This window comes from Zonotrichia leucophrys, chromosome 3, assembly GCF_028769735.1.
Source record: "Zonotrichia leucophrys gambelii isolate GWCS_2022_RI chromosome 3, RI_Zleu_2.0, whole genome shotgun sequence".
Lineage (NCBI taxonomy): Eukaryota > Metazoa > Chordata > Aves > Passeriformes > Passerellidae > Zonotrichia > Zonotrichia leucophrys.
Window position 1 is genome coordinate 84,069,114 of NC_088172.1, and position 21,112 is coordinate 84,090,225.

Here is a 21,112-nt window from a genome sequence, read left to right on the forward strand (position 1 = left end):
CCAGTGACAGATAAAATACATTAACCACTCACAAGAACATCAATGCATTCATGAACTAATATCCTAAAGCTTTAATACCTTACATACTGCAGATGGTATAATGGCCAGAAGAAAAAAAATAGTTTGTTTGAAGTCTAGAAAGACAAGCGAAACAGTGGGGTAGTCTAGCAAGTTTTCTCACCATTAAAGAATATTTCAAAATAAAAAATCAGCACAAGTAAAGGTTATTAAGGGATACTGCAATCAAATGATCAGGCCTAAAAGTTGAAAGTTATCCTGACAAGTTTTAAAGTAGGTATACAAAAATTACCTAGTTAGAAGCACACTGTCACCAAGGCCCTAAAAAGGCAGATGAACCTGAGCCAAGAGTAAACACAGTTTAGATTAACTGCCACCACTTCAGTTTATGTGCAAAGCTGAAATCCTGTACCATTTTTGTTATTCTCAGTTACAGTAGAAAGAAATAATGTCAACCTATGTTCAAAAACATCTATTTCCAACATGAAATAAAGACTAAATTTACAGGACTGTCTTTAAGACTACCATAAACCAAAAAAAGGATGTAAGCTTAAGAAGAACTTTTGCCTTTTCCTGGTCAAAAGCCTCTAAATACTGGGGATGACCAAAAAGGTGTAACGCTGTAAGTGATGGAAGCAAAGAATCATATTTAAAAAAACAAATATCAAGAGGTTCTGAATAGAAGGATCTCAGCTAAGTTGATACACAGTGCAAAGATAAGATTTTCAGCTTAGTAAGACTGCACAATGGAAGTAACCTCATTTGACAATCACTAATCATGAGACCTATCGTATGAAAAAAAGGTCCCCATGTAATTTTGGTCCAGAGATGTTTTATTCCTCCTTAAAAACAGAGAGTATGGATTTGAAAATTTTAAGAGACAGTCAAGACATACAATTTTTTTTTTACCACTCTACACCTTGTGATATAATTCCAAGGTCAGAGAAGATGATGGAAACAGCACAGACTACATCCCATCACACAGGTCAGCACTTAACTAGACCTGTTGTCAGACAAGGCTGTGGGTCCTGTATTTTGGTCTCTTTATCCACAGCAATAATTTTTACAAGTGAAAAACGATTCTCACCAATTAAGCACATGACTTTAAATACTGAATCCATGTAATACTTTTCCATTGTTTTAAAATGCAAGAGTCAACATTTCAGGGTTTCACCTGTAACACTGATGTCTGCTTTTTAACAAGAGGCAAATTTGATGTTGGACTACCCTAAGTGGATACCTTAGAAGTCCTTTTCAGTGTACTGTATATTGAAATGACAGTAATTTAACTATGGTTACAATGCAAACCATATCCTAATTGCAAAGAAAACTCTATCTGTAAGGCTGCTTTATGAAGAACACCCTGGCTTTTCTAGAATTAAAAAGAAAAGTTACTTTGAAAGCAGCAATCCTGGAATACAACACCACTACAACATTCCCAGCAGCTTTTTTGCAAAAGGTTAAGGACTACAGAGGAGCAAGAAAGAAGGAAAGTGTTGGTTTTCTCTGGTAAAAAAACATACCAGGGCTGCTGGGTAAGGAAAATATGCTACAAATACAAAGTTTCCTATTACTGTTACCCTTATCACCCTTTCAAGCAAACAGCAGTTGGCTCAGGCTCTGTATTTTTAATGACATGAACCCAGCAGGTTGCCATAGTACTTTACCCATGCTCATCTGCCCCATCACTGCTGTGCCACTAAAAAAGCAGGAACAGAGCTGACAAACAGGCTCTGACTCAGCAAACACCGACAGGAATATAAGTGCTATGGCACTTTTGTCTTTATTTTCCCTTTAAAAACTACTGCTATGTTATAAAAAATACCCATCTGCTGCAGGAGTGGAGAACTTGTTCCCTCCTGGGCTCAAGTCAGAAAATACCATAGGACTTCATGCTCAGTAGATGAAGTGGGGGGAAGAGGGAAGAAGCAGGATGTTTGCAGGGATGGTGCTTGTCTTCCCCAGCAAACACTTGTGTGATGGAGCCCTGCTTTCCCAGGGATGGCTGAACACCTGCCTGCCATGGGGAACTGCAGAAAGACTTCCTTGCTTTGCTTGTGTGCCCAGCTTTTGCTTTCCCCATTAAACTTGGCTTCAACCCATGGGTTCTCTCACTTTCACTTTCAATTCTCTGCAGATCCAGTGACCCAGCAGCTGTGTGGGGCTTGGGGGCTGGCTGGGGTTAAAACACAACAAAGAGCCACTGACATGATGAAGGGACCAGAGCATCTTTCATAGGAGGAGAGGCTGAGGGAGCTGGGACTGTTCAGACTGACGAACAAAAGGCTTCAGAGGGAAAATCGTACCCATGTGTCAGTACCTGATAGAGGCCCAGAGAGAAGTGTAAAGATGGCTTATCCAGACTCTTCCCTCCAGTGTCCAGTGACAGGCTAAGAGGTAATAGGGACAAATAAAAAAATAAAGGATACCCCACTTCAACACAAAGCAAAAAAAAAAACCCCGAAACAACCACACCACCAGAGCATCTTTACTATAGTACGTTTCCAGGTTGCACAGTGAGGTTGTGAAACGTCCATCCTTGGAGCTGTTCAAACCCTGACAGGACATGAACCTGTGCAACTAACCTGGCTTTGAGCTGTATGATCCTCAGAAGTCCTTTCCAACCTAAACAGTTCTAACAGCCTGATACCAGGAGGAAAACACAGTGTTAAGAGAACTCTCTCTTAGTGGATATGCACAGCTACAACAAAACCTACAGCTTCATCCTGCAGCATGAGAAGGAACAGCCTTTACAATCACAAAGCACATATTGCAAATAAAAACTAGCAGCATTTTTCTGTCTTACTGCTGCAGAACTGCAGCAAAGATAAATCTGAAAGATAGTGCAAATCTTAATATGAAAGAAGTAGAATATTATTCATCTGAGATCATCAAACTCAGGAAAAAAGGTGGGACCAAGCCCAGGAGCTGGAGGCAACAATGCATTTTAGCCTTTCAGAATAAGCCATTGTGTTCACTGCTAGGAAGTCTTGGTATTTTCATCTGAAGATCTTCATTTAAATGTTTTTCTTTTTAGCTATATTATGGAAAAGTGAACTCCTCTATGGGACACTGTTTTGTCTGCATGACAAACATGAAAGCAGTGAGACTGAAACTAAACTACTTTAAGTTACTCAAACACCCAGATACTCAAATTACTATTTAATACTCAGATACAGCTAGTGACACCTACTCAAACACAAAACTCAAGAGTAATAACAAGTAAACAAAAAACCCCAATATGCAAAGTGGGAAGGCCCCAATTATTTCCTGCATTATATTTACCCAAGATATTTATCTAAAATAGTTACCTAAGCTGCTCTTATACTTGAGAAGCAGAAGAGAGTCACTGCAACATCACAGGACAATCTGTGCTGGTGGAAAAAAAAACAAAACCAGAAGGGGCAGGTCAGCACAATCAGGACTATCAGAAGATGGCATGATGGGGCAGCAAGCACCTGTTGAACCAGGATGAATCCTCACAGAACTGTGGCTGGAAGACCTGCTGGGCAAGTCTGGTTGGCCCAACAAGAAAAGCACAATCAGGACGAGTCACCCAGGTTGCCTTCAAAACTGCTGTGAATTTCTTTCTGAAACAAACTTGTTAGGCATGTTGTGGTCTCTAAAGCATAGCAAGTGTAGAGTTTTGTTCTTTTAAAGAACATGTTTAGAACATGCTAAAAACCTGCATCCTCCCCACTCTTTTTTGTGGGCTGATGTACAAGATAAAGGAAAACATCCTTGGTACAAAATTTTTGTAGCCATATGTCACAGAGATACAGAGCCACTACTTAGGAGGCAGGGACAGGGTGACAGCTGCTTAATTTTTAGTGGGCTTTGGATTTGTTTGGGGAAAGCAAATCAAAGAAATATTTTACCCCAAGAGAGCAGTCTGAAAGCACACCCTCTGTCACAGTTAAAGTTCTGCATCCCAGCAATAACCTGAGCTGTCTTTGCAGCAGCAACTGACTAGGCAGCAGAAATCACCCAGAGGCAGTACCAAAAACTACAACAACATTACTAGGGCTTCCTTTTGAGTCACTAGCAATGGTATGCATTACTAATCTGATCCTGCTGCTTGCCTTTCCAGATGTGAAACTCCCCTGATGCCAAAAAGACTCATTCATAAGGTACCGCACTTGCCTCAGCTGCTAAGGTGGCTCAGAAAGTACAGCTCACACATCATTCAGCCTTAACAAGCTAATAGATAAAGGGATAAAGCAGTCAGACAAAACCCAGTCAGCGTCTGGGGAGACAATGCCCAGAAAAGAGAGCCAAGGTTTTTGGCCCCAGAGCAAAGGGATGCAGCTCAGATTATGCCATCAACACCAAAAAACAGTATATCCAACCCAAATGTGTGAAAAATCCCATTAGGATAATGGTCTATGCAGAACAAACTTGCAGGCCTGTCTCCTCCAGACAGAGAACTCTCTCTTTCAGAGTGGGGGAAAGGCTGAAACCTGCTTTGCAGCCTCAGCTGTTCACTCTGGGAATCCTGATGTAAACTGGCCAGCCTAGAACAAGCTGGCCAAAACTAATAACCAACAAGTCACTGTACAGGAGGACAGCACTCCCACTGCTCCCATTCAACTGTTCAGCTGCATCTCCAGAGGTGCATGCTGTTTGGGATCAAATTTTCTTCTTTACATGACAGAACAGGGTCTGCACTGTGTAGTCCAGAATAATGTAAATAATGAGGAAACTGGATAAAGACTCACTGAAAAAAAATGCACTTGGCAAGGCAAAAACAAGGCTTTAAATAAATAATTGGGAAAAAATCCGTAAGGCTGTTCCAAGAAGAAAATAAAACATGAGCTGTTTTATGGCTATAAAGTCTAATGGCTATAAAGTAATAAAGATAAGAATCATCTATTATCATAGATATCAAATACATATCAGTACATCAATACTTATCAAATACATAAGACTTGAAAGAATTTATGACAGAAATTTAGGTATATTCTGCTGATAACTGCTGAGGTGCTCAAAACAAATCCTGATAAAGACTGCACAAGATTTGCATTGTTACTTAAGAAGAAGCAAGCTCTACCACTACAAAGTTCTGCAAAAATTGCTGTTTTACTCTTCAGGGGGATAAAAAAAAAGTGTTGAGGTATTTTGAAAGCCACAGTTCCAGCCATACAGAAAATTCTGCTCTCACTTAGTCCAGATCCCCCAGTAAGCCCAGTTAAAAGCAGGGCTTTAAAGAGCAAGTAACTGGTGGCAAATAGCAATGAACCTGCCCAGGAAGAGATGGCCACTTCCTCTCCTTTTCAGATTTGCAGATTGCAAGCTTCCAATATAATAACAAGGAAACCAGGGCATCTTGAAGCTTTTCAGATGTTTTTCCCAAAAAACACAGCTGCAGAAATGACATGACATATGCAGCAATTTTCCAACAAATATCCCAAGGCCATGCTATACCAAGTCTTTCTGGGGACAGCAGAAGAACTCAGCCAAATTTAGTTATTCCATCCTGCATGGGGACTGGAGAGGGTGGCCAGCAATGAAAAGACACTTGTTGTAAGCCTCATTCACATTTTTCTCTGAAAGTTTTAAGTTACTGTATGATTTGGGACTACAAACTTTTCAGAGCAGTACCCAAGAGGCTCTTTGAGGTAAAAGGCATGCAGAATGCAGGAAGCTGTCACTGCTTTCTCCTTTCTTGCAACCCAATTTCTCACAGGAAACTGATGAAACACAGCTGTTCTAGAGCACTTACATAATAGTTAGAGAGGTAACTCATCAAGGGTTTTCTGGTAGCCATGAAAATCTCTGAAGTGCCTTGAGGTTTATGAAATACAGGAATCACAAAGCTGCAATCAGACTGGAAGTGAGCAAACATTGCTTTTTCTTTATACAAGATGTGCAACTTGCCTGAACTCCAAGTGAGAGTTTGCATTCATCTCTCCCTACACAGAAACCCTAATTAACAGCATGGTGAAAAGGCCTGATCAGCCCCAAGCATTCAGCTGCAGCTCTGAACTGCACCACTGGGACCAGGGGCAGGCAAGGGTTACAGCAAGAGGGCACACAGCAAGAAAAGCTGCCAGAGTGACAACAGTTAAGGACTGAGACTGTGCTTTTCAAAATATAAACTACATTTAAAAAATCTAATTACACTACTAAGAAAGGAAACCATTTCCTCAGTGTTCAAATCAACTGGGCTCAGAAAAACATGGTATTTCATATATCCTTTAAATAAGTCATATTGATTGAATACAAAGAAACAAAATCAGATCTAAATCTACTTTTCCTCCAGGGAAGCAAACTGCATGACTTTAATCACTGGCTGAAGGTTCAAGTCAAGAGAACAATACTATTAGTAGAAGTCAAGATTCTACCTGAGGTAAGCCCACCCTATATCCCAGCTGTGATCATTACCTTCTGTTTGCCTAAACCAAGCTGACACCTTCCAGTTACCTCTTCATATTCTTCAGTTGTTGCCTGAGTTACCACAACAAGACACAATGATGTCTTTTTATACAGCCAATGTTTTTCAGCCCAGCTCACTGTCCAGTACAAATAATCACCACACAAAAGCAGTGCCAGGAAAATCCCGTACTTTTAGATTACTTTGGTCAAACAGCCTACATGGGAAAGGCAAAAGGCCCTTATCTGCATTTATGTGTTGTCTCCTTACAGTGACCTCAGAACTGAGGAGCTTGTCTCCACTTCAAGGACATTGACCATTTAAATCTTTTCAACTTTGTCTGGACAGAAAAAACACATACTGAGCACCTGAATGAGCACAAGAACACTGAGAATGCAGATGTAGCATAATCTGAAAATCAATATCCCCAAGCCGTAAAACTGGCTGCTAATCAGCAGCTGCAGCATTAGTCTCCTCTCCACCCACCCACTCTGTGCCACCCTCCAGCCCCACCAGGACAGTGTGGCCATGTGCCACAGAACACAGCCAGGCACTGCACATGCTCAGCCTGCAGCACGGAGGGGCACGCTTCAAAATGAAAGGCCTGCAAAGAATCACAAAATAACTAGATTCAAATGCAAGAAAAAAGGATAAACCTTTCAAGAGAAGTGTTAAATGTTTCCATCATTATGTTTCAAGAACTTTAAAAAACTTCTCATCTAAAAATAGTCTTTACAACAAGGAAGTTGTAACATGAACTGTGAAAAGATTGTCCCTTGGACTTGTTAGATACCAGGTTAATTTTTTCCAAATACTGGATTTTATAAAGGCTGGGGGAAATGATGTTCAGTTACCACAAATTTAATGAAATAATTTAATCACAAACCAATTAGAAGCTAATGATGCAAATAAATATAATAGCAAATTCCTATATTTAGTTTTACGCTTCTGTTTATGCAAATCCCATTGTTAAAACAAGAGGCCACAGTAAGTCTGAAAGGCATGCTGGAATGTGTATGATACCAATTCTAGCTGGGAACTTAAGTATTACTTTTGTTGGTATGACACAACAAATGATTCAAGAGAACAAAACCTCTTATTAAATTTGCCCCAGGTTGTCCTATACCAGTTCAGTGACTTTTAAGAATTAAGTGTGTGGCCAGGTTTCAGGTTGACAGTAAGCAGAAGCCCACCATAACATCAGAAGTAATACCTTTGATGGCATAGTCAGGCTATCACAAATTCAGCAATTAGCAGGAAAAAACAGCCTCTCTCATTATATTATTCTAGCTGATGTACATCAAAGCAGCAGCAGAAAGTTTACTGCTTCTAATTTTACAAAAAGTTTGGCTCTCTGGCATATGTTACTATTACAAAACAAATAATCCTCTTACACCTGCTGACAACTGCAAGAAGCACCTTGGATTTGTGGTCACTACTTGGAAGTACTTCAGCAATACTTTTTACTAACATGAAATGGTCAATCCCTAGAAACAAATTTATTGAAACATTCTGAGTGGATGATTCCAACACCTATCCTTCATGCTTGGTGCACAGACCAGTACTGAATGCACCTTTCAATGAAATACTCAGGCTCAAATTGTGAAATATGCTACTGCAATGACAGTAATTGAGGCTTCTCTTTTCCCCTCTCTTTTCACTCCTCACATTAAAGAAGAATTCCACAGCTCAAATAAAAAAAAAAGTTTCAATAGATTTAGAACAAATGGTGGAAATGACAGCAGAAAAATGTTAGGGAACAAAAAAAGAAAAAGAACAGACTTTTGAGTAGCTCAGTTAAAAACTACTTTAGTGCAGAGCAGTTTCTCTGGAGGGCACCCATGAACAACAGAGGCTGTGAAAGAGACTGTGGAAATAAGCTTTTCCATTTCAAATATAGAAGGGTGCCACAAATGAATAAAGATATGAGGACTCTCAAACTTCTGCTTTACAATTAAATGATTAATGTGAATATTTTTAAGTCTGTGGGTAGCAATGGGCACTGTAAGCACTTTAAATGCACCTTTTTATGACATGTGGCTACTAGTGCCTTGGCTTATCCTACTCCTGAAACTCTTGCCAGAAGACTTACAAATGACTTTTTCTTCAAACAAAAAGAAAGCTAGGAAAAAAAATAAACAAAAAAAAAATAATTAGGCTACACAAATCTAGCACTCCCACAGAGTAAGAACTTTGGTCAGTACCATTCAAACATAGAATTCTACCTACCCAACCAAATCCTCCATACTCTGCTCAAAGAAAATGCCTCAGATCAAACCCAGTGAGTGACCAGACAGCCAGATTTGCATTTACCACACAGTTCTTGCAAAGTATCAGGAAAGGGTGGGAATGGGACTGGAAAAGAAGGGAGGAGGCCACCTGCTAGGGTTCCTTCCCACAGCAGCCACCCAAGATAACCCTTTGCCTTCCTACAGTGACACCACTCGTGGTTACATGAACTCAGCGCTGCATTTTAGCTTTTAAAGTTCAGTAGGATGTTAAAACAAATCAGAGAAGGTGAGCAACAAAGGAAAACAAAAGGTATGTTTCAGTATTTGCTCCCTTTGAAGGAGAGGAGGAACAGAAGTGCTCCTCCAGCCTGCAAAAATCTCGTCACACTGGAGAAGCCCAAGATAGGCACCAAATGATCTTGAGAGTTTTGAGATGTGTTAACCAAGACAACAGAATTATCTGGGCAAAGGCCCTGCTGTTGTCCCATTCCCTTCCTCTGTTACTACATTAGAAGACCAAAGTATTAGGTCTGATAATACAAACAGAAGAGTTCCAAACACAAAAAATACTCATCTGTTCATTTTCATGTCATCCACTCCATGCAAGAGGTTTAACAGACATTTATATTAACCATGCCTGCATCTGGAAGCATTTTTACAAATGTAAACTGAACCTCACAGGTCCTTCATTCTCTATTAATGTACACACAGGCTATGGTTCTATTTATTTCCAAGTAATGCTGTTGACAGGAGCAACAACAACTGAATTTCATGCCAGAGACAACCACAGGAAATAAAAATGGGTAAGAAAGAAGAATGCATTTGGAAAGCAAACTGGCAGCTATTGGAGTTGGAGGTTTGCCAGGCCATCTATATATATTTATGCATATCAAAATAGGACAGGCTCAGGTACATAACTCAAGAGGCCACACTTTTAATGTGATGCCTTCAAGAGTGGTGCAACAGTGGCACAGAACCCTTCCTGACACTCTCATGCTCCTTACAACCCACACCATTGCTCTCTCCCTGGTTTTCCCAAATATACTCAAGCCTTGACCTTCATGTTTCTACATGTCCCTGGGTCAGATTCACAACTGACTTTCTCTTTGACTCTGACCTGCCTACAGGAATCTGAGCATCACTGCTCTTTCTTGAGAGCTTGATGTGGTTTTAAGAGGAAAATTAACACCATCCTAGCCAAAATCAGGATGGAGTTTCAGTGAGGTTGATGTCCTTCCAGTCCTCTTTTTAGGAGGCTACATGAACTTCTGTTCAATACAGAGTAGAAGGTATTAAAATCTCAATACATTAAGTTCTTTTACCAGTTAGCCTTTTCCCTAATATTAGGAGTAAAGAGTTTTCTGCATATGCCTTTTGGATCTAAAATACTGTGATAAGCAAGGTCCCACAGGAAAGGATGCTGCTCCCAGCACCATCTGCCACTGCCAGGTTCATGTGTTGCTCCAGAAGCAGAAGTAACAAATGCTGATTTCCCAAAAACCCACTGTCTAACCTCCTTCTCCCAACAGGGTGGACAAGATATGCTGGCACTGTGGCAGACCCTGAATCACTGATGCACTGTTTGAACAAGCAGCAGATGTCAAACAAGACATACAATGGCTGAGTCTGCCTGCAGCACCCTCAGCTCAGGCACAAACTTGGGTCTCTCTCCTCTGCTCAGCTGTCAATTTTCACAAAACTCATGAGAACACAATTATGCCTGAAATCTCAACCATCTGGTCAATTGCAGACAGATTTGCAAGGAAGCAAATCAGAAGTGTGGGAGAGCTGAGAGAAAGGATAGCTGTTAAACAAGTAGCTGAATCTCATCAGGAAACTATACTTAAACATGGTCACATTTATCGACATGGGTAATAAACACCCAAGTCAGAAAATTACATTAAAATGGTGTTTGATGGCCCACCTTAAACACCACACTCAAACACAACTGATGCTTAAATCAACCAAAAGTATGTGTTCTTAATATTGATGGGATTTTTTCTCCCCCATTTCTGGCAAACATAGACACTATGGACTTTCACAGAAACTCCACATGCTTGTAACTATGGGATGCTAGAAAACAAATTAAACTAAATTTTAAGAGAAGTCAGACAAAGTCCTCCCTTTTGCCACCAAAAAAGCCCCAAACCCACAAGCACTCATGCCACTGTTCTAAAGAGTGAACTTTCCTGAGGCCATGTCCTCCCAAACAGCAGCAGCTCTGCTCCTTGCTCTTAGCACACCACTTCTATTTTTAGTTCCACACAAGTGAGAAGCAGTAATAAAGCTATTAATCTTTCCTCTCCTCCTTTACTTAAATTACAAAACTGAGGTGAGTCTCTAAGCTATGAACTATTACACTCCTTAAAAAAGGACAATTCCTTACCCTTTAGAACTGTAACATTTGAACAAGAAGTTTTATGGTTATGTTGTATGAATCAAAAGAAGTAACACCACTGGCATTATCTGGCAAAGCATTTGTGAAAAGGTATAATGAAAGTATTTAAGGAAAAAATTAAACATAACCTCCAGGTACTGCTGTCTTATTAAATCTCATAGACTTGCAATGTTCTACCTTTTAATGGGGACACTAAAAATTACCTTCTCCTTTACACAGAGTCAAGGAGATTGAATCTTTTCCATTCTGCCCAGGAAGCAGAATCACTGAGTTGTCCAATTTGGTTCTGCTTTGAGTTCAGCTGTGAGTGAAATGGTTCTGGTTTGATTTCAGCCCACACTAATGAGGCTGGTGACCCTCTTAGAGAGGTCCTAATTCTTCAATACCCTTAGAACAACTGAGATGAAACTACTGAACTGTGAAGGTGAACCACTGATATTTTTTTAGTATTATTCTCCATTCTGCTCTTTACAAGTTTTGTAACAGAAGGTATAGTTGTTCACTGGGACAAAGCTTTCCCTAAGCTCTCCACCATGATATTTATCTATTTCCTAAACTGCTACTTTACTTAAATGTTTATTTCTTTATATTGTTCAACACCAAACAACTTCTGCATTGTGTTGGCTATTCATGCAGCTTAAGTACTTTTGAAGTTTTCTACAACTGTCTCTGTAGCTGACAAATTCAAATAGTACACATACAAGACTTCAGAGAAACCCCCTTGCTGTTTGCACCACAACCACCACCAGAACTTATTTCTTTATGAACTAGTTTTCAGTTTATCCTAGCCCTTTGTTCTCACCCTAGGCTTAGTTTTCTTCTCTAAAAGAATTTGGCAGAAGGCACTCTTCCAGTCTAAACAACATCAACCAGTTAAGAAAATAGTAAGAAAAGATGCAGAAATCTACTTCAGTGACATTCACATACTAAAACCCTGACCTGCATGGGACTGCTCTCTTGAATTGAGGCCATAAGCACTAGTTTAAAAAATACACTACAGCTGCTGCTGCCACCAAAAGATGCATTTCCTTCCCCTTTCCCTCTGCTGCTTGTACCTACTTTCTCTCACCACACCCACAAAAGGAACTCGGTTAGGGGCTGTGTCTTCTATGTCACCCAGCAAAAAAAGGGGAGGATGGGTAGTGTTAGCACAGGCCAGAGCTGGCTGTGATCCAGACCACCACACATCATTAAATATTTGGCCAATACAACTGAAGCAGTGGTGGGATGAATCTGAAAGGCTGGGACTGCCTTTCTTCTGTGGCACTCCTTGCTCGAAATGCTTTGTGGAGGGAGAGGAAAAACCCAGAACAGCCTCATACACAGAACCCCTCACTGGTGTCACGGAACATTTTGGGGAATGCAAACATATTAGCTTTATTTATCTCAGTGAGTGCACCCACAAGTGGCTGGACTGAGCTGTGTGGCTGCAAGAGCAGGGCAGTTCTGTGCCTACACAAGGCCACATCTGATGTGTCATCCCCAGCAGCAGAGCTGATGTCCCACTGCAACACACACCAGCAGATTACATATCTTGGAGCTGTACTTTGGCTCAGCTCACCCTGCAGAGTTACAGCACTGTGATTATATCCCATAAAGGATTTACTAACTACCCTGTCTAATTAGAGTTGCACAACTCTTCCATTTTTCAGCACCTTCAAACCTTGCCAAACTAACCTTTGGCAAGACTCTTCTGTCCCTCTCACACACATGACAGAAAAAGGGAAAGTGATGTATTCTGTTACTCATTCTAAAAAAGTAATTTCCCAGAACAAAACTTTAGAGAAAAAGAGTTTTCTTCTCCACATTAAAATTTCAATTTTATTTTCTTCCAGCTTTCTTGAAAATCTCCAAAACTTCCATGCTTTAGTTACATTAAATGAGAGTGAGAAATTGCATCTTTGACATAAAGGCATCATTTCTCACATGTTTCAATACACATGATGACACTGTTCAAGTGAAAAAAAAAATTCACTGCAAACAATTTGTGGACAAAATATTTAACTCCCTAAGATTATCCAAATCAAAGCTTGACAAAAGCTCTCCTGTAATTATTTCACATGGTTCCTAAAAGCCTACCATCAAGGAGAAGAGCAGCAAAAGGTAAAGAGAACAGAGACACATCTTTCAGGTACTCTTAGTCATATCCCTTCAGTAATGAAGGGAGAAATAAGAAGACTAATGTGAATAGATATGCTAAAAACAAAGGCCCAGATGAACTAGGGGGGATAAAAACACATGCTAAAAAAAGCAAACTCAGCTATGAGGAGGAATGGAAGCCAGAATTGCTAAAACTTCACTTTCCTTTGGCTGTGAGCATATGAGCTAATTTAGAAACATTCCACAGCCATTGCTGGACTTCAAATTATAGAATCAGACCTTTCTGTGTATGTATTCATCAATAATTTCATCTTTACTATGCTTTGGTAGGCTTGCAATAGTTCTTGTATTATCCACAGTAGGTGAAACAGGAACAGAGACTAACCTGCTGTAAAAAAGGGGAAAAAAACCCCAAATAAACAAGAAATTTTAAAAGTACTTAAATAGTAACAAACAACAAAAACAATAGTGTGAGCTTTTACTCTAAGCTTTGTGCCAGGAGGCAGCAGCTTCCTGAAAAAAAAAAAAATCAACTCAGAGAATATTTCATTATCTAATCTTTTGGAATGACCCTTTACAGTGAAATGATACAATAGAAAAATGAATTACAAGCTTTACTGCTTCTGACACATTAGATTACATTTGCTGGCATTAGATGAAGTACAAAGAAGTATGGTAACTGTAACCCATGTCCCCAGAAGGAGATATGGGGAGTTTCTGATGTGATTTCTCATGCCATTAGAAAAGGACAAGGGTCTGTGTGCAGCACTCTGCACAGACACATGACAAGCCCACAGAAGATGACACCAAGTTCAGTGCACACCTTCCCTCTGCTTACGCAAAGCTGCCTTTGGGATGGGCCTTTGCTCCGAGGCCACACTGGAAACAGCTCCAATGTCCCCAGCTCATCCAACTCTGACCTTTTCTTATCCAGTCAGCTCCAAAGGTAAACACAAACTTCCTCTTACAAACAGCAAAATGAATGCAAAAACTCCTGCTTGATCTCAGCATAACCTACACATCAAGGAAAGCTTAATTTAAGTCAGAGATTGCCTAGAAATTCAACACACACCCCCAGCATAAGCCAGAAGTTTATGTGCAGTACTCTGCTACCCAAATCTACTGAGCCAAATCAGGTACTTTTGAACATTCTAAGAAAATGTTATCAAGAACTGTTTTCCTTCTCCATTTCATACACTGCCTGACCTCAAAAACAGAAGTTATTCCCCTGTGCCTCTCCCTGCCCAATCCTCAGAGTAGTGACCAGACTCAAAAGCAAAACACTGCCAGTGAAAAATCACACCCTAGGAACTGAGGAGAGCAGAGCCAATGGTAGGGTTAGAGACAGGTCTCCTGAAATAACACTGCCTCCTTGTATGGGACAAAAAATTTACTTTATCTCATCTGCTGTCCTTCAGCTTCTGCTGCACTTCCTGCCCAAGGAGAGGGGCCAACCTGTCACAAGAAGCAGCACAGACAGCACATGTTGTCTGCACCAAGGAAGTGTTGTCACAGCAACTCCACCTGTGTCTTTTACAGCTCTGGAAGACAAAAACATTTGCATTCTTAGACGATTACAGGAATTAAGCCTGTTGACTGATAAAACGGAAACAAGATTTTGCATTAGAGGGAAAAAAAAAAGTATGACTGCTGAAAAATTATAGAGTGGTCTCATTCTAATCACATGTATAAATCAGCCAATAAAAGCTAAATCTCTTGGGAGGAGAAGAGACGGGGACAACTAAAAATCAAAATCTCAATCTCAGCTTTTCTTTACTTGGCTGAACAGAGATAGAAATTCTCCTCACTTGACAAAACCTGACAATTCTTACAGACACTCTTTAAAATTAGTCACCATCCTGGCTGACACAGAACAGTAACACCACAGGATGGGTCCACTTTTAATTAAGCACTGCATCATTATACCAGCAAGCACAATCACAGCCCTCATAGTTTTCAGTGTGAATTAACAGGTGTATTACTGCCCTCCCCCTGTCCATAGCTCACTGATCTATCCAATACTGCTCTGTGTGTCACTGAGAGGCTGAAACACAAGGTTTTGTCAAGGTCTCCTCTTTGCTGCTGGAGTATGAAATACCCCAGGCACAGGTCTGAAGAAACCCCCTGCCCAGATGCACACAAGCCTGCAGAGCCCAGGGCTTCTCTCCCCTGGTGCTGACAGAAGAGCTGATGATTGCTGCAGTCAGAGGACACTCACTGTGACGGTGTTCACAGGGGTCCCAGGAGGAGGGAAGAGACGAGAATGTTGACTTTATGTTTCAGAAGGCTTGATTTATTATTTTATTATATATATTATATTCAAACTATACTAAAAGAATAGAAGAAAAGATTTCATCAGAATAGAAAAAGAATGATAACAAAAGCTTGTCACTGACTGAGACAGTCTGGACAGCTGGACTGTGATTGGCCATTAATTAGAAACAACCACATGGGACCAACCACAGATCCACCTGTTGCATTCCACAGCAGCAGATAATCATTGTTTACATTTTGTTCTTGAGGCTTCTCAGCTTCTCAAGAGAAAAAAAAATCTTAAAGAAAAGATTTTTCAGAAGATATCCTAGCTACAACTCACCCTGGCAGCCCCTCCCCAGCCGCAGCCAGAGGCAGCAGCCCCGCTCCCGTGGTGGGACGAGCCGTGTGGAGCACACTGGAGCAGAACATCAGCATGCCCAGCGCCAGGGCTGCACTGCCAGCTGAGTGCTCTGAGTCCCAGAGACTCCTCATTGCAACACTGCAACACCACCATCACGGGCTCCTGCATTCCGACTGCACAGAGGCAACAAAACCATTCCTCTGTGTGTAATTAAGCAAGCCTCTCTCTGGCAGTCCTATTTTTGGTGATTCGATTAAGTACATGGATATTACACTTGGTCTGCAATACTTGACCAAAGAAGATGAAATCTCTAAGATGACAGCTTTAAAACTAGTTTTGTAGGTGAGCAAAAGATCGCCAGAATTCACCACCACAGATGTGCTCCATCTCCCTCCCATCTACCACACTATTTAGTGCTATCTGGTGTACTCATATATTAAATGACAAATTATAGTACAGGGGAAAAGGTGCTTGCCAACAAAGGATCAAGCACTCTTGAGTTTGCTTTTTTTAGAATGCATCTTCCAACAAATGCAGGAAAATATTTAGAAGTATTATTCAAAGGTGCCTTTCAAATCACACTAATATGCAGATTCCAAGTGCCCTGACTGAACAGCTCCTACAAGAGCAATACATTTATTAAAAAATGCCTTTAAAAAGGAGATTTAGAAGAGTTATAAGAAGGCCTTTCTGAAATCGTATAAAAATAAAATAACATTGCTAGACTGTCTGTACACTCTTCATAAAAAGATATCCAGTTCTCATTTTTGTAAGAAACCCTATGGAGCTCAAGAGAACAACAGAGATATTTATCATACTCTGCCCTTTAAAAATCAAAGTAAACCAATTATGCACAAGTTCTCTCTCATACTTGCATCTTAAGAAGAAAAAGATTAGGGAGACGACAGTGACCTTTACAATTTCTTTTCCAGTCCCTTCTTTAATTTGCTTGTCCAGTCATATGCTATTTCTTTACATAATACCAAGTGCATCTGCAAACAGAAACACCTACCTTTATCAAAAAGCAGAGATTAGAGCTACTGATACAGACACAGATCAGATAATTTCTGTGATCATAAATCCTCTATGTTCCTAACAGAAACCCCCAGGTTTAGACAGAGAAAGAGAAGGGCAGACATGATTCAGGAGTTCTTTCTCAGCTCTTCCAGCTATATTCAATAAAATATACCAACAATTATGCAACAGCAGCAAAGCCCAGAAGGGTAAGCTAGCACTCACCATATTCTCTTCATTTGGTGTCGAGCTTTCTCCTACACATTACACACAAATTACGGGAGCAAAAAAAGTCTGCCCTGAATCTATTCTGCAGGCTGAGTTTAAGTCCTTAATTACAAATTATTTATGTCGCTTCTTACCCAAGAGATGACCCAAGCTTGGAAAGGGAAAAAATAAATAAGCAAAAGAACTAAAACATACTTGCAACACAACTGAAGCAGACCACCCCCTCCAACTAAAAGACAAGTAAACTTATTTATCTGGTTACCCTCTTAAAGACAAATAAACCAACAAAAAACGTTCACCAACTACTCTGCCACTCAAAAGACAAAAACTTCAATCTTTTCAATGAACCCATGCATATTTACTGTCTTGTATCTACTTTTGCAAAGATAGAACATACTGAAGCCTACCTTTGACTTAGTTTTTTGGAAGATAGAACAGCAGAATTCTGGAGAAATGTCTCTTGCAGACGTACCACTGCAAGTCTTGGACACCAACTCCAATAAAGCAGTATTTCAGTTCTGAGTTAGTTATGTCATACTGTATAAATAACAGGGGACCTAGTGGCAGGTTTTTATAAAAGTAATTATCTGGAAAAAGACACAGATTACTCTGTCTGCGTATTTTGAAGCCAGAAAGATACACTTTCTAGGTTTGTTCTGCAAGTGGTAGAGAACACTGATGAGGTTAAAGAAAGGACAAAGAAATAAACTCTTCTTGCTAACTCATATAATTTCAGTATAAAACACACTAATGCCTTAATGTCAAATAAAATGTATTTAATTAATTTAATTAATAAAAATGCTTCATACAAGCATTTGCTCAAAATCCTCCCCAAAAGCCATGCTTCATAGTAAAAAGCAAAAAGAAGGGCCTCCTTAGCCGTACACCATCCCTTAAAACACTTCTGCATAGCAGTCTGTAAATACTTCAAACAAATATACTAAGACATTTCAAGACCGTAAAATAAGTGATTTCAAATCAGCAACACCAACCAACAGATGCTTCAGGAAGATTCTAGGATATGCAAATCATGCTAAGACCACCTTCCAAGCAATAGGCAAAAGAAACCACACAGTTCTGCAGTCAGCAGTGAAACTACCCTGAGGAAATGGCTTTCAAAAATTGTCATGGGACAATGAATTTTAACCAGCACCTTCAGTACACACAGTGAATCCTCGGGGCCACGAGCTGTAGGACTTTAACATCACCATTACGGCCATAAACTTTCCTATTTCCAATTAACAGTACACAAGACACCTTGAAGGTCAGTCCTTCCTTCTGGAAGGCCTGTGTGCTTTACGACATAAAGCAGACTTTTACAAGTGTACCTGCCACTGCAAACACCATGTGGACTTCTTTTAATGAGCAAACATATAAAAAGGCCTTTAAACAGCATCTCTGGATAAGCTTGAGCCGTACCAGGCAAGGCGTTTTGAAGCAGTGCAACGCTGCAACAGTTCTAGCCCGACAGATCAGAGTCCAGCTTGCTGCTGCTGCCACCAAGTCCTTAAAAAGCACGGGAAGCTCACCTAGAGTATCCACAGAACCTCTGTGCATCTTGGAAAGGACAGGGCACCAAAAGCCACACTGGCACTGAGGCGTCAGCTCTCGTTGCCTAACAAGGCTCCGTCTAGGCCAACACTGACTTTCTGACTAATCAGGAGTCTGACCAGACTCCAGAGCTGTCTGCTGCCATTCCTTGTTTTTCTTGTTTACACAAGACCTGCAGATGCAGCCTGGGCAGAAGAGAAGGAAAGAATTTTAGGAGGGCTGCTCATACTTTGCACTCAATAGATTCATTTCTTCCCTTTCCAAAGCTCGTACAAAGAACTCATGGCTGGTTTTTTCATGAAGTGCAGTAGCCAGGATGAAAATCAGTGCATTCGAGGACAAGACCAGAGCCTTCCTTAATATTTCAGTTCAGTCCATCACCTTGATGAGCCTATGAATACTAAACGAGCAAAAACAAGTTCAGAAATAACCACAAAGCAAGCATGCAGAGGGAAAACCCCTACAGATACTGTAATTAGCCCTGCTAACAGTAAATGAAGAGTCATACGGTTGGGAAATATTCCGTATCACTACTCGAATGAAAGAGGTTCCCTCTGCTTCCCTCCCTTCTGAGACGGCACAAAAGACAGTCGCTGCTGCAAGGAGCAGAAGACCTACTCTTCTGACACGAGCTTCGTGTCAAACTTCTCAGCCTTGGCTCCTGATGTTTCTAAGGGGAGATGGTTTAGAGATGCACACACTTAATATAAGAAAAGTTTAGTTGTACTAGGTACGTGCACAGTACGAACCAACTCTCTTCTGAGGAGATGTATCTTTTTCATGAAACACTAAAATAATGTGATCAAGATACTAAGGAGAAGTCATATTTCTCATTTCACTACCACAAAATACTGACTGCAAACCTCTTAAAACATATAAAGTTTCTAGCTATGACTTAAATAATGTTTCAGTACACAGCATCTCAACCCAGAAACACATCTGTAAGACAAGTGAAAGAAGAACATCCTGCATATTTACTACATTCAGATATTCCCCTATACCCTTATCAAAACAGTATTTTAACACATTAGTATGTTTTAAATTAATAAGACATTCTTACCTGTGTATCCTGCCCACCAGCCCCAGGAAGCCACCATAGCTAAAAGCCATTTAAATAACACTCCTTCGATATACCAGAAGCTTTTGCTGTCCAATATTCGGAGAGGCTGCAGCACAATTAAATACAAGACGTAGGACGGAATAGCAACCAGGTTATTGGCGACCATAAAAGCGAACCTGAGGAGTGCTTTCAGGCAGGTGTAGCCCAACTTCTGGGCCTTCTCTACAGTCACGGCCATGCTCTTCACAGCGGGACCGTCCTGCGGAGAGAGGGACAGCAAGGTGGCACAGGGAGCGCTCCTCGAGTGGGGACAGCAAAACCACGGTGGCACAGGGAGCTCTCCCCGAGTGAGTACAGCAAACCCACGGTGGCACAGGGAGCTCTCCCTGAGTGGGGACAGCACAACACGGTGCCAGGCGACCGGTGCCCGAGGGGGCGAGGCGCGGGTGTCCCCGGCCCGGCCCCGGCCCGCTCCGGCCGCGGGTCCCCGGGCAGGCAGCGACCCCCGCCCCGGGGCAGGCAGGGAGGCTTCGGTGCGACCTCCGGCCGGCGCTGCCTCCGTGCCCGGGCTCCGGGGCAGCCCAGCCCGCACTCCCGGCCCGGGGCACTCACGCGTGCTCCCGGCCGCCCTCCAGCTCCCCCTCCCCGGAAAGGCGGCGGGCGCTCCGGCGGCCTCTCCCCCGCCCCGGCGCGGCTGACAGGAGCCCGGGCCCGCGGGGCGGGGAGGCGGCGGCGCGGCCCCGGGACTCACCTCCGGCGGGGCGGCGGAGCGGCGGCGGAAGCGGCGGGGCTGGGGGAGCTGGGCCCGGCGGCGGCGGCGGTGTGGGCTGGCGGCGGCGGCTGGCGGCGGCTCATGGACCCGGCGGAGGCTGGCCCGGCCGCGGCAGCGCTGCTCGCCCTGCGGCTCCCTGCGGAGGGAGAGGGGGGCGGGCGGCGTGAGCGCGGGGGAGGCGGGAGCGCCGGGCCGGGCGGGCAGGCGCAGACCGCGGGTTCACCTCGGTTCTCCCGCGCCCGCGGCCGGGCCTGGCACGCTGCGCTCTGCTTTGCTTTGCGTTCCCTTCCCCTCCCCTCGCTTACCCTTCCCCTCCCTGCCGGCTCGGCGCTCCGCGGGCGGGACCGCGCCGAGCCCCGGCCCCGCAAGGGCAGGCGGTGCCGCGGGCGGGGGGAGGACCCTGCACCTGCCGGGGGCGGGGGTTCGTACCTCGGCACCGCCGCCGCCTCCGAGCCCCCGCCGCGGGCTCATGCCGGGCGCTGGGGCCGCGCTCCCCGCCCCCGCCGCGTCCGCCCTGACCGCCCGGGAGCGGGGCTGGCGTTGCAGCGAGCGCCGCCCCCGCCGGGCATCGCACACCCCCCGCGCCCTGCCGCTCTCACTCGCACACACACACACAGATAGACGGACAGGCAGACAGACAGACACCGGGACGGATGCCGCAGCGCATCCCGGGCCGGCCCGGCCTCCGCGGAGGGGGCACAGGCAGCGGCTGCCCTCAGCGCCCGTCCCGGGCTGGGCGGGGAGACACCG

General features: G+C 42.8%; 1 protein-coding gene across 1 annotated transcript in view; it reads right to left on the reverse strand.

Annotated features, from left to right (window-relative positions):
- The window catches only part of LPGAT1 (lysophosphatidylglycerol acyltransferase 1), a 60,865-nt gene extending 39,981 nt beyond the window's left edge, over nt 1–20,884 (reverse strand). Inside the window, exons 1-3 of the mRNA XM_064709071.1 lie at nt 20,668–20,884; nt 20,342–20,498; nt 19,591–19,849 (exon numbers count right to left, since the gene is read on the reverse strand). Coding sequence (XP_064565141.1) covers nt 19,591–19,828 — 238 coding nt within the window. The 5' untranslated portion in view covers nt 19,829–19,849; nt 20,342–20,498; nt 20,668–20,884. The remainder of the gene's footprint in view (nt 1–19,590; nt 19,850–20,341; nt 20,499–20,667) is intronic.
- Nucleotides 20,885–21,112: the final 228 nt, after the last annotated feature.